The sequence below is a fragment of the Lissotriton helveticus genome, chromosome 3_1 (assembly GCF_964261635.1).
Source record: "Lissotriton helveticus chromosome 3_1, aLisHel1.1, whole genome shotgun sequence".
In the NCBI taxonomy this organism is placed as follows: domain Eukaryota; kingdom Metazoa; phylum Chordata; class Amphibia; order Caudata; family Salamandridae; genus Lissotriton; species Lissotriton helveticus.
Window position 1 is genome coordinate 583,114,873 of NC_136061.1, and position 17,215 is coordinate 583,132,087.

The window sequence follows — 17,215 nt, forward strand, 5'->3', positions numbered from 1 at the left end:
CGGCAAGCTTCAAATGCCCTTGAATTTCAGAGTAGGTGATTTCCATTACTGAAGCAATGCAACAAACCCGTTCTAATGCTTTTCGGTGTGAGGAAACTAACATGCTTTCTGTTAATGACCCGTGAACCCTGCGAGGTCCGGCGTCTTCCCTTGATGGACACTTTATGTGACCAAATAAAAAAAAATATGGAAAAAAACGAAAGTCTCTCTTACTCAGTTCCCCCGTCAAAAACTGTAAACATTTTGTTCCGTCAAAATAGCCATAGTATGTATGCACGGCTAATCCGTTCGTGCCCATGCTACATTGCCATAATGTTCCAGGGCTAAAGCCGTACAAACATAAGTGGGGAGACTAATTAGCATATGCCATGTTCAAAGGCGTTCAAGGAAATGTATGGAATAAAACCACATCCCTGTTGTAGCCCTCTGTGTAGGGCCAGGCTCTGTTTTTCAGTCTTCTATTCGATCTATAGGTCCAGGCTAAGCTTGTGAATCTTTCATGCTCGATTAAATCGGTGCCAAGGAAGGCTGATAACTATGCATGTCATTAAAATGCTCTTGGTAAAGCACTTTGCATGAAATCGCTCTGTAAAGACCATTGTTTATTGTTTTAAAACAATATGCTTCGCTCATGGCACTACATTACATCGGTTACCAGTTTGTATTTTGCAGGTTTGTCCCGAAAACGAAGGATCATCCTTTAACTCATTGGAGATATAAGAACATTGACTGCAGACATCCCAGGGTAAATAGTGAAGGTTTACTCTGCAAACCATAAGATCCTTCAAGGCATCTCCTCCTGGGACCCCCCTTAAAAGCATCATTGAAAGTGCAGGCAGCGGCTTGTGTTTTTTAATGGTGATGGGACACACTGCAACATGCTCGCCCACAAGTGGGACAATCGCCCCGTTCACTTTGGTTGAAGGTGGTGCCATCTCCTCCCTTACAACATTGGTGAGATGTTGTTCACTCTTGCCACGGCCCCTCATAGAACATACCTTCCCCGTTTGCCCCCACCCCTGAATTCAGGGCTTGGATCACTACAGTTTTAAGCTTCCCTTGCCAAAAAAACTCTGCCCATATGAATACGACTGATAAAATGTCATCACAGACTTCTAAACGTTGCCAAGTATCCAGTCGCATCAAAAACCTCTGTCTATTCTTTTGATAATATAAATAGTGAGAATTTTTCCTCTTTTCGAGTATCGCTTGAGTACAGATGAACAAGAGCCATTTTTCTCCTGTCAGTTCTCATGTGAAAGCAAGCTCGGCCCCCATTTTGCTTTAAATGCGCATTGCTTTTGTAAAAAGCAACCCCATTGCAATCTTCTTATTTTGTAAACATTTTAAAACCAGCACATCCTAAAGGAGCCTGTACACTATTATGTTGGTAAGTAGATAGAATATACAATAAATGAATCAAAAGTGATATTCATCACTTCCCTGTCTTTACTGGGATAAAGTATACAGGTGTTTGATTGTGACATGCGTGCTAAATTCTTTTAGGCATCTATATGTAGGTGCTTTTTTCAGGCTCCTTAAGTTATTGCTTTTCAGATTCATGTCTTACTAAAAGCAGCAGCTGAAGGAAAGCCTTAGTTATCTACTTCACATATCTGCTTCCTGCCAAGCCTCTTGAAAGTACGCAATGACGGGCAGCATATGGATGTGGCACTCCATTAACCATAAGTGAGTGTACTATAGAATATTAAGATCACAGGTATTACCCTGAACAATCATATGGGGCACTAAATTAACCACCCTGGGTAGGGAGCGAAGTGAAAGATTGTAAGAACCTGTTCATCCATGGCCACACTACGGAGAGACTGCTGAGCTCGTCCTCTCCCGAGAAAACCGTCTAGGCACCATAAACGTGTTACACCAAGGACGTTTAGGCTGACCCTTTTCTACAGATCCATGTCTGGATCATTGAGCATTTCATCTCTCTTGGTCCTTTGCAGGGGAATGGGAAAGACGGGGCTAGGGGAGGGCACATTCACATTGTTCTTGGGAGTGCATGTACTCCTGAGACAACCTCCAGCTCATGGTCTGTTACCCTGCCTGCAGTCACACTTGTTCGAGAGGATTTATAGATCACTGTATTTAAGCCAGTCTGTTCTGGTTTTACTTCATGGTCATTTAACAGTTCCAAGTGCAGCATCTTTTCCTAAATTGCCCTCCCCTACCCGTGTGTTTTGCAATTATAATGGATAGATACCTCATCTGGTAATTGAGATCCCTGACAATCAGCCGAATTGGAGCTAACATTGCTTTCATTTAACAGAAAGTGATCATCACGAGGCATCATTTTAATATGTCTTCTAATTATGAGTCTTGCTAGTGGTAAACCTATTTACTGAAAGATACTTACCACTAAATAACTGAAGAACCCACATTTGATATGGCTTGCAGTGGGAATAAAACATGTTTGGGGTGGAGGTGAGAGGGTATTGAAGACTTAGAAGGCCCATCATGTAGACCACTTGTTGCTCCCATTATTCGTCTCCATTTGTTAGCTCTCCCTTCAACGTGTGTTGGGTGAGCACATCATCTGGGAGAAGGAGAACAGCCTAATATGGCAGCTGGCCATTTTGGTCCAAGCAATTTCAAGAAGTGCAGCATGCAAAGTGTTGGACCCACCACTTCTGAGACTAGAGGGTCTGTAACTGTTCCAGAAATGTTATAGCTGGATTTAATGCTCCACAGCCTTTTTGTAGCAAGAGGTTTGCTGACCATTGTACTGGCTTGAGTGTTGAAGTGTTATTTCCAGAAGAACACAGAGCCGAAAAGTTGCATAGGAAGTACTTTTATTCTTTAAGTCCACCAGCAGAAGAGCGAACACATCTAATGATTCCTTTCATGTTCTTAAATTGTCCATTCCTTTTGCCTCCAATTTAGCACTTATTCAATGCACACAGACAGAAGCACCCCCGCCATTTAACATAAAAACACTTGCATTCAAATAACTCCACATAATACTTACCAGAACTAACCTGACTCACAGTGGAACTTAACAAAAACTAATTTAGCACATATTTAGCAAAAAGCTTTTGCACTCTACAGTCTAATGTACTTTATCTAATAGCTAGCTCAGACACATGGACCTGAGAGTCTAAAACATAAGGGCGAAGATGCCGTGTAGATTCTTCACCAAATAACCCCACACAGCACTATTTAATGAAGGTAAAATGTAAAAAGCGTAATGAGCTTCCTCTCCATGACTACTCTCCCTAAATTTATCACTACTATATCAGTTACCACACGCAGTTACTCTACTCAGATTTAGCATATTTCAATCTTCCAATCTAACAGCACTCTACATCACTCCCACAGCTCTTTAACCAATAAGGCATCCCTTTCTCAATGTCTTAACCAAGCCAGGGTTCTTGATCCTGACCCTTTGTCCAGAAGTAACAGTTGTCCACTTGTGCCATCATTAAACCCTTCTAAAACGATATGTACTTTCATCTTTTTTTGATTTTCCCAAACATTTTCTCCAATAACACTGTTGTTACCAAACATCACGTTCTACTTTTGATTGCTAATCAGACTCAAGGGACCAATTTAGTAGCTGGCTTGCAACCTCTTAACAATAAAATGGCGCTTTGCTTGTCATGATATTTGAAGTAGTTCTATAAGGCTATCGGGTAGGTTACAAAGATTATCTCCAATAAATTCCTGGCTTGACCTCTAGTTTGGTGGTTTTTTCACCTCCCTGTTAAAGCGCTTAACTTGACAATATTTCTGAGACTGATACAAGGCAACATGACAATGCATAATACCATAACTTCTCAAACATTGGCCTAAGAAAGTTCTTTTTGGTGCTATTAATGCCATACAGTGCCAATAAGTATTTTCCAATTCAAGCTGGTATTAAAAAAACTGGCGAGGTCTGTGGTTGAAAATAAATCTGCTACAGACTCTGAGGCAAACCTTTCATGTAGGAACGGATGCGGAAATGCAACTAGCAAAGTATCATCATTAAAACATAATAAGTCAACACACAACCCTGCAATCACCAGAAATGACTACTGGTGATAGTCAGTTAGAAGTTTCTATCGCCCCAATTATATCTTTGACATCCTTCCATAAGAATGTGTTTTAGTTTATTCCTGTGATTCTGGGGCTTGTTCCTCATGAGTTGCCTCGGAGAACTTGCATACTTAATAATAACCTGGCAGAATCCTTCTGCTTACCCAATTGTCATAGCAAAACCAAGAAGTACAATCCTCTTAAGATGTCCTTCACATTGTGATGGCTGTGCCTGATGGCGCATACTCTTCACACAGCGGTACACATCTGCCAGTGCCTGCTGCCATCATCTGACCATGAGCAGCCAAGACATCTGTAGACACTAGCAGCTGCCCAAGATGCTTATATGCACATTGCGCACACAGACACAAGGTAAATAATGTTATGGGCACACGCAACTGCCGTGGTGCTCATGCATACTCTGTCGTAGAGGCGCAAATTAAGATTTCTGCACCAAATTGCTCAGCTGCATGGTTTCGTTGAAGATGTTGCTGTTCCATCATGTGAAAACGAGCCTAAAGACAACCTTCTACTTCCGACGAAGTTGGGTAGTGCCTCTATCCATCAGAGCCAACGCCTTCTCATCACTGCTACATCCAACAGAGCACACAGAGCTGACAGGTTGATTAGGAGGTACATTTATTCTTTGAATCCAGCAACATAAGAGCAACCATCTTCTGCCTCCTTCCAGGTATCCAACCACTCACTCAGTTTGCTCTCTATCCATCCATCCATCCACACATGCACTCATTCCACCTTTGTAATCCACTTTTTCACATTACGCACATTTATATCACACTTACAAACACCACACCGAGCCTGGATTAGCTCTTTACATTCTTAACAAATTGTTCAATGGCAATGTGGGGTCCATTGTCTGGTGGCAGGTACTGCTGACTACACAGCGTCTCGGCTTGTCAGTTTTCATCATGGCCGCTGCCTGTCGGAGAGATGCTAGGGGACAGATGTTTATTAACTGCCTGATAGACTTTGTGTTTGTCTCCTTCCTGTGCTGAGTGTGTAATCAGTTACAAGCGCTATGGGCAGATTTAAGGAAAATGTGTACGGAGCGTCAACAAGGAGAACTGTTGGCAACAATGAATACGAATGTCCTGTTGTGAAATTGTTATAGTAATAATTCAGCTTTAGGGGTTGTTTACCAATCACTGATGCTTACACGACAGCCAAGCTTTTTTGAAATGTCAATTTTCCTCTAAAGGGGAGTATAGTATCCATTGCAAAGTACTGTCCTTTTTTGTTCCTGCATTCCTGTTGGTATGAACCCTTTTTAGGTTAAAAAAAAAAAAGAGATGGGCTACATAGTGTACGAGTCAAAGCCCGTTGAGCTAGCTTCTTAAATTTGAAGTCTCCAGGAACCTCCGATTCACTGCGAATAAAATATGGTGAAGTTCCTACAACTATTTGTAACAGGTGACCTCCACGCTAGGAAGTTGTTTCAACCTGGAACTCGATATTTACAAGTCAGAAATTGCTGGTATTTTGTTCTCAATATCGATTGTAAACCTGTAGGTAATATTTTTCTTAATGTTTTAGTTAACACTTTATGCCTTGTAAACAATGCGTGGCAAAGCTTGTTGATTATTTTTGATGATATTATATATGTTTTTATTTTGAGTACAAAGAATAAGGGTTTTTGCAGTATTTTGTGGTCATATTTCATACAGTTTCCTGGTTGGTTATGTCACCATGGGTGTTAACATGTTTTCTGCATTCATCAGTTGATTCACCAATATGGTTGATGAAGTATACTCTGAGTCTTCTTCACTAAGCTGTGGTAACTATTATACATTCAAAGTAACTGTTATCTGTATTGTTGTGCGACCACAGCCATCTTAGTTCAAGATTCCTTACCTTTTTCTTTATGAGGCCATGTATCATTTACTGATGTTTGCCTCCTCATTGAATTCTTTGGTCTCAGTTTCTGAAGTTTCTCCTTTTTTGGGTTTCGCCTGCCGAAAGGCTGCGCTCTGCGCAGACTTTCAGCGCAGGTGAAATCCTATGTCTACACTAAGCACTTCGGGAACGTCCCACGGCTCTCATTGGCTAGCTCCATAAATGGAGGCTAGCCATTGAGTGCCGGATCTGTCCGTCAAGGCCGGACCAGATTCGGGGGCGTTCCCGAGATTTTTTCCCTGGGCGGAGATGCGCTGTCCATTCCCGCCCCCTCCGTGTGCCTCCCCGCCCCACCCTCGCTGTCCTGTGCACGTTTCCTGCAGTCCGTGTCCCCTCCCGCCGTCCGTGTCCTCTCCCGCCCCCCTCCCGCCCTCCGTGTCGTCTCCCGCCCCCCTCCCGCCCTCCGTGTCGTCTCCCGCCCCCCTCCCGCCCTCCGTGTCGTCTCCCGTGTCGTCTCCCGCCCCCCTCCCGCCCTCCCGCCCTCCGTGTCGTCTCCCGCCCTCCGTGTCATCTCCCGCCCCCCTCCCGCCCTCCGTGTCGTCTCCCGCCCCCCTCCCGCCCTCCGTGTCGTCTCCCGCCCCCCTCCCGCCCTCCGTGTCATCTCCCGCCCTCCGTGTCGTCTCCCGACCCCTGTGTCCTCGTAGGTGCTTGTTCTTGTCTTATTTCCTATGAAGCGGAACATGTCCGAGAGCGGGGCGGCCCTGGCGGGAAACAGCGAGATGCCGGGCAAGAAGCAGAAGCTAAGCAGCGAAGGTGCTGCTTGTGAGTCAAACTCGCACCAGTGAAGCCAAAGCCTTCTGAGACAGGATCCGAGGCAGACAAGCGCAGACCACCCCACCGGAGCGTGAGTACCATTTACTCTCTGTATGCTTTATATCCCAGCGGTGGGTGTGTGACTCTCTCAGCGATTCCTGCACGGAGGGTCATTCACAGATGCACATTTCACACACGTGCATTCATAAATACCTGGAGATTAATGCTAATAAAGCAGCGAGGAGGGCATGGACGGAACTAACATAGAAACCCCTAACTTAGTAATCGTCCCTGCGTGTGCGTGAAAGGTTTCCCTTTAGAGCCGCCCCTTTCCGTTCCTCCACGGGGGCTGGTTCAGGCAGGGGCAGATTCCTTGAGGGAGCGGTGCTTTCAGTTTCCATCCCTTGGGCGCGGCTCCTGAAGGTGCTGCTTGTGAGTCAAACTCGCACCAGTGAAGCCAAAGCCTTCTGAGACAGGATCCGAGGCAGACAAGCGCAGACCACCCCACCGGAGCGTGAGTACCATTTACTCTCTGTATGCTTTATATCCCAGCGGTGGGTGTGTGACTCTCTCAGCGATTCCTGCACGGGAAGCAGATGCGATGATTTAAATGCAGAAATGTCGCTTCCAGCTAGAACGCTTTCTAGTTTGTCACAGAATGTCGAGGGGTGGATCAGTTTGTGCCTCCAAAGGTCAAGCCCTGTATGTCCCCACCCCCGTGCGTGGACAAGGGTTCTGTGAGTGACGTGTGAACCCTCGTTTATTGCAAATAATGCACAACTGGGGCAGCTGAGGGTGATCGAAGGGACCTGGGATTTCTTCTTTCCAAGATAACTGTGTCAACGCTTAAAATAGGTGCCAGGGCCCAAGTATTACACAGAATGCACCACCCACTGCCCTGCTGCGCAGAGCTAATGCAAACGTCATCTATACAGCACCACACTCCTATTATTGTGTCTTCTCTTGCACATGAAAACAGCCTTTGCTACATATAAGTAGGTGGTCTCATGTTGCCCATTGTAAATGCATCTGCATATCTCTGTAGGAATGTCTTAATGCAAATGTAGGTGCCTGTGTTCGTGCATTCCTCGTTTTGTCTTCTTTCCATACCTACGAGTGCCTGCATGTACCTAGAACTATAAAAGCGGAATGACTTCAAACTCAAATGAGAAAAAATATTCTATTGTGTCTTATGTGCTTCCTGTAAACTGGAACCCCCACTTCCTGAGATGATGAAAAGTTCCCTTTTTTAATGCAACTTTTTTTAATGGAACTCTGTTCCAAAACGGAACAATTCCTCTCGATTAAAGGGGGAAATTAAACACTTGGCCATGTGGAACATGAAATGTAAAAAACGGAAAATCAATCACTCCTACAGAGATTCTCAATTATCGTGGCACATTTTTAACTGAAGGTTCTGCTCAGCCAATAGGAATATAGCTTATTTGTGCAGGAAAGTGATGATGTTCCTGACACTGGAACAAAACTGATGTCCCAACTAATGTGTGTTCCTGTGCTGGACAACTATTGTTTACTGTACAGGAGTATTGATGTAATGGGTGGGCCAACGGTGGCAACTGCTTGTGTTTTAGTGTTACTTCTTAGTGCTTTGCAGTTCATTCTGGAGTTTTTTACACCTCGTTTTATTTTATTCTAATTGTAACAGATCTTTGTGTAGTGTGCAGAGTAGTGAGTGTGCAGAGTAGTGAGTGTGCAGAGTAGTGAGTGTGCAGAGTAGTGAGTGTGCAGAGTAGTGAGTGTGCAGAGTAGTGAGTGTGCAGAGTAGTGAGTAGCTAGGGAGTGCAGGGGGAGTGCAGGGGGGGTGCAGGGGGAGTGCAGGGGGAGTAGTGAGTGTGCAGAGTAGTGAGTGTGCAGAGTAGTGAGTGTGCAGAGTAGTGAGTGTGCAGAGTAGTGAGTGTCAGAGTAGTGAGTAGCTAGGGAGTGCAGGGGGAGTGTCACATATTCTGAAAGAGTCCCCTTCGACGGGAACAAGGGACTCTAGGAAGATTACTTCATATCATTTTTTACACCTCGTTTTATTTAATTCTAATTGTAACAGATCTTTGTGTAGTGTGCAGAGTAGTGAGTGTGCAGAGTAGTGAGTGTGCAGAGTAGTGAGTGTGCAGAGTAGTGAGTGTGCAGAGTAGTGAGTGTGCAGAGTAGTGAGTAGCTAGGGAGTGCAGGGGGAGTGCAGGGGGAGTGCAGGGGGAGTAGCTAGGGAGTGCAGGGGGAGTAGCTAGGGTGTGCAGGGGGAGTAGCTAGGGAGTGCAGGGGGAGTGCAGAGTGACTGCCGAGATTAAGCTAATGGCAATGTAAATGACAATGCCATTTATTTATCTGTTTTCAAAACCAACACATAAATACAAATGTTGTCATTTACAATGCCAATAGCTCTAACTTTTCCAAAGGCGAAACCATTGCATTGTAAATGCTTGTTTTCTCTTTCTTTTCCGCTGGCCTTCCCTTTCTTTTCCCCTGTCATTCCCTTACTTCAGAATCCACCGTAGCCCTTCCAACAAGAGTCTTCTGTTCATTTCTAACCCACTCGCTTTGTAAGGTGCAGAATCCTCTGAAGTACTGTGTATCTGCATATTAAATTCAACCTAATTTTAACTCGAGGCTTCAAGAGTCATTACATCACTCTTGTATCGTCGTTTTCATTTTTTAAGAGTGACTATTTAGTGACTTGTATGTGCTGTAATAGTGTTTTCCTGGCAATCGCCTAGGGCAGTATTGTCAGGAGGCCATTTTGCTGTGTCTTATTAGTTATTTGTTGAGTTATTGTACCCATTTTGGTAGTGTAGCAGTGTGCTTAAAGGGCATCGACTTGTATCCGATTTGGAGGATAGAAATTAATCAGTGAATGGTTTGACCATATTTGTGAAACAGCTTCGTCAGTCTGGTGTGTTTGCATGTTACTCCAGTCTGATTACTGACAGAAGCAACATAGTAGGTGGCTGGTGCAGTGAAACTAGTAGTGTTGATAGTAGAGTAATGCTGAAGAAGTAAATAGCTACTAGGTTAGGTAAAATGAAAGAGAAAATGTGTTTGCAGGTGACTACGAGTGAAAGGGCAGCAAGTGAAGAAGCAGGGGTTCTGGCCCTAAGACCATGAAGGGCTGTGAATATTTGGGTTATTAATTTGCGTAGCCTACCAACTTAATGCATTATTTTCCTAGGTCAAAAAGATGTCCAGGAAAACTGGGCTTAAATCCTCGTAGCTTTAGCCCACATCAGCTGGCTTTCTCCAGAGAAATGCTTGTTAAATATTAAAACAGTACCAAAACAGTATTAAAGTTAGCAAAACAAACCATAACATCGCCAAACCAATTTAGTCAGAAGGAGAAAACAAATAACACTCAATTTGATTTAGTAAACCAGAGATCTGAATTTGTAAGTTTTAAGGCAAAATAGTCCAAACAGAACTCAAAGCAAAAATATAAATCAATGATTGTGGTTGACCGCGACCCTGGAGCACTTTCATAGTAACTGTAATGGATTTGGAGGGTCTTGTAAACCTAGTGGGTTGCAGTGGTCATAAGGTTTTACCTTGGGTGTTAGTCTTTATTCTGGAAGTTAAACTCTTCTAGTGGAGCAAGGCAGAATGCAGTTGTGAGTCAGGGTCTCTCGAAGTTTGATACATTGAACCTGGTTCAGTTTTGACGTCAAAATCTTAGTCGGACAAAACTCAGTTTTACAGTAGTTGAAGTCTGCTTGCACTTAAATGGCTTTGCTGCCTTGGCCCGGTCCAGTAAATTCACCTTATGGAGCTCAAAAAATTTCAGTGGGGCTAGACTGAATGGTGTAGCATGCAGTTCTGTACTTAGACCCATGGATACTTTTGTTGTTTGTAGCATGCAGGGCTCCACAGGGACTAATACCTTCTCCAAAAGGTTTTGTTGAAGTCTCTTTATTAGTGGCAAAAAGCTCTGAGTGGATAAACCTGGAAATCTCGCTTGCCGAGGTCACTACTATTCCAGGTTAACCTGGTCATTGTTTATCCTGCAGCTTCCCAGATTTTTCAGGGAAGCCTACCAGGCACAAGGTCTCACTCGAACAAGAGCTCCAGCACATATCAATGCAGTCCACTGCCAACTGGGCAGCTGGTACTTCCACACACAAGAGCAACTCACGCCTAACAACCTCTCTAGGCAGATCCAGACAGAACATCTTCTCTATTTTCACCAAGTCCTGTTAGTTAGCTGGTGAAAGCAAGCCAGTTTTGTATGGCATACTAGCTATCAATTGGTGATACCCCCCCCCTTCTAGCACAAACCCAACATAATTCCCAGAGCACATACTGCCTACTTTTTCAGCACTTCTGGTTTTTCTTCCTGCATGCAATTCCACAATGCCCTGGTGTGCAATTTTCAAAATTAACTGATCCCTTATTCAAGTGTACAAAGGATCTCCCTCCTCTCCAACCGTGGTCTGTCTTTTTTGTATGTGAGAATTGCCCCTCTGCCAAATCTTCCCTGACTGGTTCTGGAAACAGGTTCTAGCCTACTTTGAACACTTTAAACATGTGGAAACAATCTGGCTTCTTCTTTGTGATGCTGTCAGTGTTTCTGTCCACACCCAGTTCTCACATTCCAGGATACCTCGCTAGTAAGTTCTCCAACTTTTCCTTCTGACAAACAAGCTCTACTCTCTCTGGTCTGAAAGGTACTTTGCACCTTAGAAACTGGCAAATCGCAGTTTCAAAGGTAAAGCCCAGCAGAACCAAATTAATTACCGCTAAAGCTTCCTGGCAGCAACAGTTTTTTCTAAAGTCCCATTTAATCTTTACTTAGCAAAACCCACTTTCATCATTGAACTAGATTTCTAGTTTATGATAAATGCAAAGCATGGTTGAACCTCGTAGCCAGTTTCGGATTACCAAATAGGCACCGGCCTATGGGTCCCACTTCTTTTAGGGGCCCCGCGATGAGAGATCAAAATAAAACTTAAAGTACATAAACCAAAGATATCAGATTCACACAACTGTTTGTCTCTTAAAAGCTCATCTTCTGGTAGCTATCAGTTTGCAAACAAAATCCAGTGCATTAGGCGATAATTTGTGAGGGGGCGCCCCAAAATTACGACTACCTAGGGACATCCAAAAGGTTTCATTCGGCACTGCTTGTAGCATTTCTAACCTGACTCATAAAAAACAAGTAGGCTTTCTCCATAGGAAAAACCACAGTACCTATACCCTGAAAATAACACTTTGTAGCTACTCACTGAGGGTCATACTAGTCATAATATTCTGAATGTCCCTCCCGTAAACATCAAAATTCCAGGCTTGTGGGCCGCAAGGCACACTTAGTAATGTCTTAGATAATGATTAGTTGTGTTTACATTTTAAAATGGCTTCTTTTGACTTATGCTGCTATTTTAGACAGTGGCTAGTGAGGCCACAACATGAGGTTCAAAGCCATTCTTATACAATCATACGTAGTGTAAATGAGCATTGCACCCCAGGTGTGATATGGTTCCTGTATGCCATTGGTGCATTTTCTGTGCCAAGTTACTGTGCCTTATGTAAAAATTAAATAAATCAGTTGGAGTAGCCAACTGTGCATGTTTAGGAATCCACACATAACTTTGGAGGCTGAAGGGCAGGCTCACACAACCTAGAGTCAAAATGTCCACAAACATTTATCCAAATAATTGGGATGGGGTGGGGAGAACTCAAACACGTGTGCTATCTTATCCTTGGCCTCTCCGCTCTTACTTTGATTCCCTGGCTGGATACTCTGGGAAAGGGGGATTAAACTGGTTGTTGTGAATACTGGTAATTTATTTTCAGTGGTTGCCATTGTTTTCAAACATTTTGAATATCAGTGGCTATCAGTGTTTATTCTTTTTTTCTCTATGCTTGTTTTTTCAGAGTTTATAAAGAATGTGCTTTCATTTCTTTCTTTCCCTCCTTCATTCCTATTGTCAATTATTCCTGTATTCTTTTCTTTTCCTAACTTCCTTCCTTGTAACCTTTCATTCAGTTTTCTCCTTCTACTTTTTCCTTATTTCACAACTCCCTACCTTTCTAATTTCCCAGTACTCAAATCCCTCTTTTCAGCACTCCAAACCCACCACATGCCAAGGATGTGCATGTATGGAGATATGTTTACATCTCATTAAGATACGATTGTTGCAGATAAAAGGTTAATGGCGGTCATTTAATATACCTTCTTGCACCTCTGTTATTCTGATAAATGGCAAAGATTTGCTGAATGAAGATTGTCTACTTTGGCCATGAAATATATATTGAGAGGCTTTCCGTGCTCAGTTATAGCAAGCCAGTCACTATATCCTGTTTTCTCCTTAAGATAGCAAGAATGAACTGGGCTAATACATGCCTATAGGCCTATCCCTAATGTACAAGGCTACAAGGGAGACGCTTACCAAAAAATTATTATATGTATAGTATCAATTATATAGTGACTTTGATGACAGCAAACTGTACTGGTGTATGAAGAAGGAAGTAAGGTTGTAAAGAAGCTTCATCAGCTGCAGGATGCCTTATGTCATTTCCTCGTGCAGTTCAGAATAAGAATAACGTTTGTTTTTTTACGTTGTCGGGTTGTGTCTGCGGGATTTTTACTTTTTTAGGCCTTTTTTAAGCTTTTCTTTTTACCAAGCATTAAGGTATATCTTTAGGTTTTTTTTTAAGTGCTAGGGCTGTGTTCCTGATGGGTATTTGTGACAGTTGCTTATAACTCTTCCCTTTGTCTGTGCAGTGGCACTCTTGTTGTGAGTTTGTCTTGTGGGGGCAAGAACAAGTACAGCTCAATACGTTTCCATTAACTGTGGTCACTATGTGTTTTTACAAGTGTTGCGAAATAGCAAGCCTGCCTTTGGTGTCATAAGTCCCAAGCTTTTTTTGACATAGAAGCTGTAGGAATGAAAGGTGAACTTGTGGATACTGGGGATGTATGAAATGCAGTGTTGAGGCTCAGAATTGGTCCATACACCCCTTTTTGCTGAAACTCCACCATCTGAAGCACATACTAGTAAGTACTAGCTCCACTGTCTACATCTTATACCCTAATTCATACATTTATTATAATAATAAAATATGTACTAAAGGCAGCACAGTTTCACCAAAACCAGCTCAAAAAACCTCTTTGCATGGTTCATGGGCACTAAACATGTGCAGGATAGAGCCCCTGATTCTTCTGTGTGAAGGTATATTGCTCCTATGGGCATGTTTGTCAGACCATTATAGTGTAAACCTAAGAACAGGAGTCCTGGTTGTAGTGTTTTATGGGAGGACATTGATTCTGGAGGCGTGCAGATGCACACTGATTTTTGTTGCTACAATCCGGATGCCCGAGCGTTCAGAAAGCAAAGCTGTCCTTCTGCCAACGAAGGAGAATGGAATCTCAGAAGTGCTCCTTGCCTTGGACTGAGAAACGTCTCCGAGTTCAGCTGCAATCCTGCTGGCCACTAAGCACCAACACGCAGTGAACAGTGAGCTGAAGCCATATGTTGTGAGCCAAATGGGAAAGGAAGTAAGCCTTCGGAGCCCCAGGACCTTGTAGATGTCCAGAATGGCAAATTAAATGGATAAGTATGGTCCAAGTGGATCATAACATCAGCATCCGTTATAGAAGAGTGTTTAGAAGAAGGGACTACATTAATACTGCTTTAAACCAGACACACCAAAGCAGAAAAAGGGCAGCAAAATTATAGATTTTGCACAAGGAGATGTGATCCTCAGTGCCACTCATTGGGTAGGTGGATTATGAATATCCATTTATCCATTCTGTATACATCACTTCTCATCAGACGTTTGAAAAGAGAGCAAGTTCTTACTGCCTGTCTTGTAACAAGGAGCTCAACAATGCTGCTGCAGAGAGATTTCTGCTCTCGTTCCAACTATGTATCCTACCTATGTAGCCCGCATTTGCTTTTGAAACCAACATAAATCCATCTCTTTGCCCTATGGTAGGATATAGGGGTGTAGATGGAGAAGTATATTAATGGAGGACATCAGTGAATGCATACTGTTGCTAGGTGCATTTGCATGACTGATACTGCTTTTAGATATATGCATAATACGTATGTAGCATGAATTTTAGTGTTTTAAGAGGAACCAGATATGAGCACTGAAATTTACATTTTTGACGTACCTGACAAATCTGCACATGCAATATCTCAAAGTAGGGACAGTGAAGGCAGTAAAACTGTGGATATCCTTTATTTGAAGGAAACTCAAAGGATATTTCCTTCTCTGTATGCATTCCATCCTTTCAGCCTTGGATAACTCTTATATTACACTGGCATGTATATGGCCCCCATATCAGTGTACAGATAATATCTACGCCACTGACCTAAGGCCATTTCGAAGCAATGACCTGTGCGTAGGATACTAGGTACAATGTTTTACACTGCTCAGCCACCCAGTCCTTCTTAGAAGGACTCCGAAGTCAGGCCGTTCATCAGGACTCCAGTACTACTGGTAGTAAATGGAACTGCAGCACCGTTTTGGATATCAAAAGTCAGGCTGTTTGTGATTTAATGTCACAATTACCAAATTCCATTTATCACCCCCACCCTGCAGAATTATGCTCCTGATGTAATGAATGACCAAATTATAGATAAAATGCATGAATCTATCAGTTATGTCATTTGCTGCTTCGGGATCCATCTTTTTTCACAAAAAGCCAACAATGACCGGTCTTTAAATATGTAAAATAGCTTTGGTCATGCTTTTCAAAGGACAGCCTTGCCCCAACAGCTAAGCCACATTCCCTCTGTACGTGAGCAAAAGTTGCAGAAGTCATGATTTGCCCTTGTTAGATGGCCAGTAATCTTAAGCTTGAGATCTTTGACATTGTAATTTTAGGGACCTGCAATTGTGCACACTGGTCTCACGACAACATACGTAGGAAATGTGGCACTTTTTTTAACACTGGAGCAGGACATAGATAATACCTGAAATACATAAATTAATCTAATATGTTGATGAATACTTTGGAAAACAATCCAATTTGTTTTTTGTACACTAATAAGTTAAGTCCAAGGCAGCTAGAGAGCACAGTTTAGGATTCATATCACTGCTCAGTAACTTTTAAACAGGTGAAATAATTCACCAATGAGGGCATCGTTATTTAGCCTGCTGGTAAATAGATTTCATGTTTTGCATTACTTTCAGCCTGTTGAGTATTCATTGATGATGATACCGTTGGAGTTCATACATTTGAACAGCGTTGAGGGGAGGACGGGAGGATTCTCTTAAAGCAACTCCAGAAAAGTGGGAGCTATTTGGCTTGTAGGAAGAAAAATGTGTTTTTAAACTGGTGTTACCTTCGGATGAGTTTATGGTTTGTTGCTGTGCTTCTTAATCCATCACCTACACTTAACGTTTTTGCACAAGAGTTGCTCATACCTGCATTGATGTTTCGGTAAAACTGCTGCTTGTACAGTTATTTATTTCATGTGAGCTTAGCCTTGGCTTTTGTTAATATGTGATATTTGCCCTTTACATTCGTTACGGCCCTGCTGTTGTTCTCTCCTTACAGTATTGTTAACCTGCTTTCTCATGTCTTCCTTCCTTAAAGTATATTTGTTAAGGTGCCATGCACCCATGATTGCACAGGTAACTCATACACTCAGCCTTGGGAAAAGCCTTGGGATTGTGGCAAGTGATTCATTAAACAGTACTCTACCAAGCCAGATTTAATTGAAGTGAAATGTATGTTGGTTGTTCAAAAATGAATATTATATGACGATATATTTTTTTCAATCTATTCCAGGTGCCAGCTTTAAACCAATGACTGAAGGTAATCATTTTAATTTCTAATATGAAGATGTTTTATGAGCAGATTAAATACATTCTGGTATATGTGTGAATTGATTTTTAAATGACATGTGTTTGGTTATTATGATACTAGCCAGACCTTTGCCAGTGAAGTCGAGGTTACATATTTGTATTATATTGTATAGACTCATGTAGTTGTGGCAAATACCCATAAAGATATGCACTATACTCAATTTACAGTAGATTAGGTGATTTCCGGATCCTAGTCTGGAATTAAATTACTATTTTTTAACGTTTTACATTTTAGTATTTTGTTTTATATTAGTAATACTTTGAGTCATAAACTGTGGGACTTAGTGCCATCTTCACTTCATCCCATGACTATGGTTATTTTTATAATCATTTCGCCCCTGCACTAGACACCTGGCCACTCAGTTGTTCACTTGGTCCTCTTGATGCCATTTACTAAAAAATAAGTAGAAAATTGAGTGTGGTCCAACAAGATGTTTGTTCTTTCCCTTTCACATCCACTCCACTCTGCTGACATTTACCTTAAATACATCTGCATATAGTTTCAAGTGTCTGTTCTGCTGTGTGCATTGTGGGTCAAAAGTAATTGAAATATAGAATACTTTGGTAATATTTATATGAGGATCTGTAGGAAAGGAGGGGATGGAGGGAATGGAAGAAGGGACAGGCAAGCGAATTGAGAATCCCCGATCCCAAACAAGAAAAGAGAAATCTACTGTTACTAAAAGAAAGGGGAAAG

The 17,215-nt window shown here is 42.4% G+C and overlaps 1 protein-coding gene across 6 annotated transcripts in view; it reads left to right on the top strand.

Moving 5' to 3' along the window:
* ADARB1 (adenosine deaminase RNA specific B1) overlaps positions 1–17,215 on the top strand; it is a 964,894-nt gene that overhangs the window by 611,007 nt on the left and 336,672 nt on the right. For all 6 annotated transcript variants that reach the window (XM_078680556.1, XM_078680553.1, XM_078680555.1 and 3 more), the window contains one exon: positions 16,442–16,468. Coding sequence is in view for 4 of the 6 variants with exons in the window: in XM_078680552.1 (XP_078536678.1) it covers positions 16,442–16,468 (27 nt within the window). In the remaining 2 variants the exon portion in view is untranslated. The remainder of the gene's footprint in view (positions 1–16,441; positions 16,469–17,215) is intronic.